At 41.0% G+C, this 8,142-nt stretch overlaps 1 protein-coding gene across 1 annotated transcript; it reads right to left on the reverse strand.

The window, feature by feature from the left end:
* Positions 1-371: 371 nt before the first annotated feature.
* Positions 372-1,494, reverse strand: LOC133878404 (kiwellin-like). Its single transcript, XM_062316956.1, has one exon. It carries the CDS (start codon positions 1,204-1,206, stop codon positions 544-546), a length of 663 nt encoding a protein of 220 aa, XP_062172940.1. The 5' UTR covers positions 1,207-1,494; the 3' UTR covers positions 372-543.
* Between the last annotated feature and the right edge of the window lie 6,648 nt (positions 1,495-8,142).

An 8,142-nucleotide genomic window follows, 5' to 3' on the forward strand; every position in this document is an offset into this window, starting at 1 on the left:
AATCTTCCGTAGCAGAATTAAAGTCAAAGACACTGTCACATTAATTCTCTATATCTTTATCCTTTAGTCACTAATTTTATTTATTATTCTCATATTTGTGAAAGCATTATCACATATACATCACTATTCTGGTATTCCTTACCAAAAATGTTCTAGTTAGAGACTAAGAATATTAATTCAATCTCATAAAATATATTTCAATGAGAAATTTCTTATCCTTTCTAAGAAAATGACTTGGATTCTTTCTTGAGAAAAGCTTTCTCATTATTAACTAATAACTAATATGTTCATCTATTAACATAACTAACATAACTAGTTACGTCCAAAAAAACAAAATGATGCAATGCAGTCATGGAGTAAAACGAATGTAATAAGGATAATAAAATAGGTCGGCTCATATGAAGTTATCAAGCTATCCCTAATAATTAATGGTGTTGCCAGATTTCTTAATTCTTGTTCACACCACTTGCATTTGTTTGCCATATAAAATGCGTCGCCATTTTATTACACTTGATGCTCCTCAATTACTCAGCCAGCCTACGTCTAGGCCATAGACCAAGTAACATCCACGATACCGTCGTTTTGATTCAACTCCAACGCATCCCAAACAGCGCTCGACCCATCCACGATATTGTTCCTGCATGGTGGCTGAAACGCGTGCTCTTTATCACACCCATTTACAGAGTCACACTCGTCCACTACGGTAGCCGTCGTACTCTTCCCATTACTTGCCTCAATCTTGATCATCTTCCCACATCGTTGTCGATCCTGAAACCACCCTGTCGATAGTGCCACCACCAGCTCTGTGTTGCTATGGTACTTTCCGTCGCACGCCGATTCGGCCCCGCCGTCACCACCTTCACTAAAATCGTTCAGTGTGAGACGCGCTTGTGTGGAGGATGTTACCGGGGGCGAGCAGTACTGAGGGTTGGATTGGCCTTCGCACGAGGGGATATCCGAGGACGGGGGGCAATTGGTAGGATCAGATGAGGAGCTGCCTCCTCCTCCTCCTCCTCCAGAGCATTCGCTAGTACCGAGATTAGGGTCGTCGTTGCACTTGCCATTGATGCAAATAAGCTGGCCGTCACAGTCATCAAGAGTACTACATGGGCCATCGCAAGAGGAGATCGCGTATGTGAGTAATGGTGGAAGGGATATAGCATTGATGATGAGGGAAAGGGAAATCAACGACACTATGTTTGTCATTTTGGAACAACTTATAAGAGTTTCAATTCTTTAATGGTGAGGGCTTTCAGCTTTGGGAGAGAAGGAGAGATGGCATGCTCTTATATAGCCAACTTTAAACTCTGATAGCCTGAGCAAAATGATCATCTAACTTGCCCTGTCCCCTGAGGTTCAGCCTCAGTCTTCTTGACAGCGACTACACCGATGACTGGCAATTTTTTTTCTAACGTGCCGTGCAATTCAGGGTTTTTAGTCTTCAAAATCTGATAGTCCGGTCAAAAAGGATCATCTAACTTGCGCTTCGGTCAGAGTAGAACAACTGTTACTACAAAAAAAAAAAAAAAAAAAAAAAAAAAAAAAAAAAAAAAAAAAAGGGCATTTGGGGTCTTTCTTTAGATAACTTTAACAATCTCGGAAAGGTGTTCCTATCACAATTCATCGGGAGTCGCAAATGTAAGAAGCCTTCAACTTATCTCTTCAACTTATCTTTTCACCTTGAAACAAAGACAAATTAACTGAATCTCACGGGAATCATATCATTCAACCACGAAAAATTGACCGTTGATGACCTTAAAGAAGATTTAGTCCTTTGCTGCTCTCTTAAATGGGATCCTAGTCGGAGGACCTTTAATGAGAGATTTAGCCCGAAGAACTCCTGCCTCAATCTTAGAACTCATGGATAAGAGAGAAGAGTTTATAAATGTGGAAGCGATGCAGGTTCCCGAGACAGAGTCCCGAGGAAAGTGAAAGGACAATCGAGAAAAGAAAGAAAGAAAACTCCTGAATAAAGTTGCTAAGAAGATGGAGGTAGTAGCGCCCCTAAGAATGATAACACCTCAGGGAGAATCAGTTTACAATCGGTTGAATGCTAACATAGCTCAAATTCTCATGAAAATCCGAAAAAGACCCGGAGTTAACTTGGCCACCAAAAATGCTAACTCCTGCCAATGGGAAGTCTCGAAATCGATATTGTTGGTACAGTTTCCGGTACGGTGACGTGTCGCCTTGTGATTCGTTGCCTTCCTCGATGTTCGTTCTCCTCGTAATCTGCAAAATAACAAACGGCTCGTCGGGGGTGCCAACCGGACCCCCACTCCGATGCCTAAGTCAGTTCGAACTTATTTTCTGGAGAATATCAGTAATCTCAAGAGTCCAGAGAATCTGCTTCTTTTTAATACCTGGCGTAGTAGTCTTATTTATAGGCTCACAGTTCACAGTTATAAAACTGCTAGAGTGCTTGGAACATAATCTAATTAGGAGTCTGAGTCCTAGATCACATAGTCTTGAATCTTATCTTTCTAATTAGGAGTCTGAGTCCTAGATCACATAGTCTTGAGTCTTATCTTCATAGAATTCAAATTGGGTAGTAGAGTCCAAACTGGATATGGCACTCTCTTTAGCTAATGTCATTCTATTAGGTACCTTATTCCATATTTGATGGGATAGAAGTCTATCTTGATATATTCTGAATATCTGTCTTTTTGGAGATAACGACTGGTCTTGTACTTAGGTCTGATCTGGCAGGGCCAACCCGATGGGCTCAGCCCCCGATACTACCTTAGGCCCACATGTCTTTGGTGTTAATTATTTCTCCAACAGTTACCCCCCTAATTCTCTTATTTGAATTTAGAATGTAAGAGAATTAAATACCTCAATTTCTGAATCTGGATCTTCCATAATCTGTATCTGACAATTGCCGCATCTTTCAAAGTAATTATGACGAATAATGCCTCGAATCTCTGGAAGGATTAGAATTCCTGCTCCTTGTCGATCTAGAACTGCTGTCAAAGTTCTAATTGGACTCTGATCTTTTATTAGACTTCTAATCTGATATCTTCTTAGACTTTTGATCTGATCATTCTTCTTATCTGATTGGACCATAAGTCCTATCCCAATTCTTCCAGGGATAACTGATACCTGATTTCCTTGAAGTAGTTGCTAAATATCTATCTCCTCCTTGGATCGGGTTGAGTGGATCCAACTTGTGATCTGTCATAGTACTAATAACAACTTCTCATAGATATCTTCTTCATAAATGCCTCTACATAATATTGTCGGTAGGGCCAAAGTTGTCAAAATGATCTCCTACTCTCGGTAGGAGATGGATCGGACTGATGTAGTTGATTTCACCAAGATTGTGGTGAAATGCCACTCTGAGAGAACACTTTGCGTACACCTTTCCTGAGATCAAGGTTCTGTCTGACAAAAATGGTAAACCGTTAAAGAAAAGGCTTAACATATCCGAAGCTTATTCATCGGTAGCGCTTCGTAGACCGCTTCCACAAAAATCTCTCTTGGGGGTTTCGGAGGCCCAGACTAGCGCTGAGGCTTTGGTTGTCCGAGACTTATAATGACTAGGGGCTTCTGGTGGCCCGAGGTTTTGTGCTTGGCGTACTGAATCTTCTAATCTGAATACCATCTAGCTTGGTCTCACCTGTGAATATCTTTATTTTCGAACTTTGTAATGTTTGAATTCTTTGTCATGGAAAAACTTTCCATGACAAATCAATTCTCACTTATCCTCTAATAACTTGAACAAACAATCGGTTTGTGTAAGTTATGACCGAGGAGGATATGAAAAAATCTTTTAGAAGCGATGAACTTACTTGGTTATTTTTTGTAGAGGTGATATCCCCGTATGGTTTGTTATAGGGGTTGTCTCCCCGTATCTTTGTTCGAGTTGCTCCTGAGAGATCTTAATTTGAGAGTTTGGTGTAGCTTCGGTGATTTTCCCTTTGTAGAAGCTTTAACTTTGTTGAGCTACCCCCCATAGCTTTAGTCCGCGACCACGGGCTAAGTCGTTCGAGGCGGTTAGTCAAGTCCTCTTGGTATCCTTCCTGAAGCTTTTCCTTCCTGAAACTTTATCATTCTGCAGCTTTGTCATCCTATAGCTTTGTCGTCCTAAAGCTTTATCGTTCTGAAACTTTATCTCCTTGAACCTTTTCCTTCCTGAAGATCTGTCTTTCTAAACCTTTACCTTCCTGTTTGTTTTCCTGAAGCTTTATCATCCTGAAGCCTTATCTCCTTAAACCTTTACCATCCTGAACCTTTGTCATCCTGAAGCTTTGTCTTCCTGAATCTTTACTGAAACTCTTTCTAAAGCTTTATCTTTTTTATGCTTTGTCTTTCTGAATCTTTATCTTTCTGGATCCTTCCTAAAGCTCTGTCATACTGAATCTTTTCTGTTTACCTTAATGAGCTACCCCCCATAACTTTAGTCTGCGACCGCAGGTTAAGTCGTTCGAGGTGGGTAGTCAGGTCGCTGAGCTTTACCTTTCTTTTCGGAAATCTTTGTACTCTGTAAAAGACTTTATATATTACTGAAATGAAATCATAACTTGAAATCTTTACCTTTTAATTTCTTTATCTTTGTACCCTGTAAAAGACTTTATATATTACTAATGTCGCAGTTCTTGATGCATTAATTATTTTTGCCTTTATATAACTAAGAGTTTATACTTGATATCTGCAAAGTTTCCATGTTGCATTCATACTAGATAGTTGCTTTTCTCATGCGATGAAAATGTGCACTATTCAAGGTTCCCCTAAGGTACATTTTTTATCTCTGATTTTCTGCTTTTGAAAATTCTTGAAGAGAGATTTTTGTGTGCTAAGATGGTCAAATTGACCAACTCGCTAATTGAACCTAGACCCCATAAATTCTGGCTTTCTATCTAGGTTGCAGCACTAAGTGATACAAGTAGTTATAATTCTTTACTTATTGATATATGAATAAATTCACTGCTTCTGTGTTGACTCAGCTATTAATCTTGTCCTCCATGGTGCAAGTAAAAAAAAAAAAAATAGTGTTGCTTATTAGGGGAAGAGTATCAGATAAGGGTGACTAGGCCCTAGTAAAATAAGGTTTGACTTTTGACTGATCTAACTATGAATTTATTTCTTATTTAGAAAATTCAATTGCTTTAAATCAAATCAACGAAGATCAAACCTTATTGGTAAACTTTTCACACACACACACGCATTACATGAGTTAAGTTGACTATTGAAAAATTTCTATCTGCAGGGAAATTTATGCTCATTGATTACTTGACTTTTCTTTATATGTTTGCGTATTTTTGACGAGCTATCTGACTATTTTCTTAGGTTTAGATACATATGTGTGCTGAATTCTTGTTGAAGACGTAACCTTGTTATATTCCTTGTTTTTGTTCTTTGGAAATGTTGGATTATGATTTTTCTTTGATACTTTGTTTACCCTTTGTCCTTTTGAGACAAAAAGGATGAGTATTTTTTATTTTTGGTCCGGGAATGTATTTCCAAACCAGTCAAGTGATTTTTGTGCCAGAATGGCCAAAGAGAGAGTTTGTTAGTATTTTATACTGACAACATTCTGGTTAACAAAAACACTTTATGTAACGGTTGCTTTTTAACAGGATTATCGGTTTTCTTCAGAGTCTTCAAGTAATATGGACAGTGACTTATTTCAAGCGATGTGCCTTGTCACAAGTTTCTAGAAGATGTCCATAAAGATTCCATGCAAATTCCAAATCAGAATAGTCGGTTCCTGTGCAATCGTCCAGACGGGCCTTTGAAGGCGTCTAAACGCTACGTCAAGCTACTCCGAGTTCGACATGGAATTGAATTTTAGATGACACTATTTTGGAAGGTTTTGCCAGACGTCCGGACGATGTGGCAACAAGTCCGGACGCTACCCAGTGTTCTAGAATATTCTAGGTCTCCTTTACAGATGCGGAAAGGAGTGACAGCATTGACCGTCTGGACGAGGTCCTGTTTTGGGAAGAATTACGCTACTTTGGGAAGGCGGTCGATGAAGACTGTCCGGACACAACTAAGTGACTGTCCGGACGCTACCCAGAGGACTTCGATTTTGAGTTGAATTAGGTTTTCTGAAGCCTATAAAGAGAGGCCTCTAGGCTTGTAATTTATAAGAATTTAGTATAGAATTTTGTAATGCTTAGAGAGAGTGTTTAGGGAGAATTGAAGATTCGCTAGCTCTCTAGCCTCTGCCTATGTGTACTCAACTGTTTGTGTGAAGTCTATCTTAGGGGTTGGCCTTAAGGTAAAGGACTCCATTGAAGGCCCTTTCAAGTAGGAGACTTGGTTGGGAAGCGTTCACGATAAGTTTCGTGTTAGAGTCATAGGGACGATCGCTGCATCTGGGTATGTGAGTGTTAATTTCTATGTACTAGCTTTGTCTTCTGAATAGTGGATATCCTAGGTTTGGTTGCCCCAGAGTGGTTTTTCTCTTTATTGAGTTTCCACTTCGTCAACAAATATCTTGTCTCTTTTATTTTCTGCATTTAAGATATTTTGCTGCACACGAACACATACTTGGTTTATTAGAAGTCATATTTTATTTTCAACCATGATAGTTGCTTGGCTAGGGACCATACCTGCCGTTACCAAGAGTTTGATTGAACCCAGCAGCTAAACCTGCTCGCCCGTGAATCCCATCAATGGAAAGTTGGCCTGGGCTATCCTCTCCCAATCTAAATTTAACTTCTCGAAAGCTAACTAGTATAGGATATCCGTTGATCTGCCCTTTTCCATCAGGATCCAATGGACTTTTTGGTTTGCTATTGTTAGGGTGACTACCAGAGCATCACTGTGGGGAAAAGAGATTCCCACATAATCCTTGTCCAAGAATCCTATCACCAAGGATTCTTTCTTCTGAAGCTTTGCAGGCCTCTCTAGTTTGTAAACCTCTTGGTTCTTGACAAGCCCGGCGTATGTCTTCTTGGCCGAATTAGACCCGCATCCTCCCGCGAACCCCCATATTTAGTCCGGATCTCAGCTGTAACCTCCTGATTCTCAGGTTCTGGCGTCGTTGACTCTTGCTCCTTTCCCGCCTTTGGTTGTCCCTTCTTTCTTCGTTCTCCCAGGGTGCATTGTCACGCCCCCTGTCGTCATGACAAGGTGGGCCCCACGGGTAATGGTCCCGGGGCTGAAGGTCTCTGGGTAGATAATCCCAAGGGTGGTAGTCCTAGGGTTGGTTGTCCCGAGGATTCAGTGGTCGGTCATTCCCTGGCCGATTCCTTTGCTCCCTTAGAAACTGAACCAACTTTCCATTCTTGATGAATTTTTCGATGAGTAACCACAAGGCTCATGGAAGTCACAGTACTTATCTTTGTTATGGGGAGGGGGATTACTGGATATCTTCGGAGGCCGACAGAACTTTGGGTCTTTCCTTATTTCCATGAGGACTTTGGTTGCCTTGGTGTTGAGGGGCGTGAAGTTGTAGTCCTGGAACTTTTTCACTGGCTTTGTCTCATCTTTGTCCCTTTTTTGAACTCCTTCTTTTTCTCCAAAGGCGTTTCCTGAGGCTGCCTTGAGCTAATCATTGCTTCAGAGTTTCTTATTGATTGATGAAGTCTTCCACCTTGTCCATTAGCCCTTGCAATGTGCTCGACTGGCTTCCTGACCAACTTCTTCATCAGCGGTTCCTCGAGTGACAATCCTTGGTAAAGGGCCAAAAAAACCATGTCGTCAGTAGGATCCTCTATCGTCATCTTCTTGAGGTTTAATCGAGCCATGAAGTCCTTAAGAGTCTCACTGCTACCTTGCTGCGATGTCAGCAAGTATCCTGAGGGCTTCTTATGTGTCCGCGTGGCCATGAACTATACAAAAAACTCTCTCCCCAACTCGTCAAACTTATATATAGAACCTGGGGGAAGCTTTCTGTACCAATCCCAGGCATTCCCCTATAAAGTCAAGGGGAAGGCCCGACAAGCTACCTCGTCAAAGGTTCCATGAAGATCAAGATGGACCCTGAAATATTTCAAGTGCTCGATGGGGTCTCCCACCTCGGTATAACTTTGGATCTGGAGGACTTTGAACTTTTCCGGTAGTCGATAGTCTGCCACATGCCGGGTGAAGGGCGTACTTGCACCCATCAGAAGTCTATCCACCATGGCTGCCCTACCCTTGTCTTTTCTTTCCATTCCCCTAGCCATGTCAACGCACTTCTTTTCAAAA

Source organism: Alnus glutinosa, chromosome 9 (genome assembly GCF_958979055.1).
Source record: "Alnus glutinosa chromosome 9, dhAlnGlut1.1, whole genome shotgun sequence".
Taxonomy (NCBI): Eukaryota; Viridiplantae; Streptophyta; class Magnoliopsida; order Fagales; family Betulaceae; genus Alnus; species Alnus glutinosa.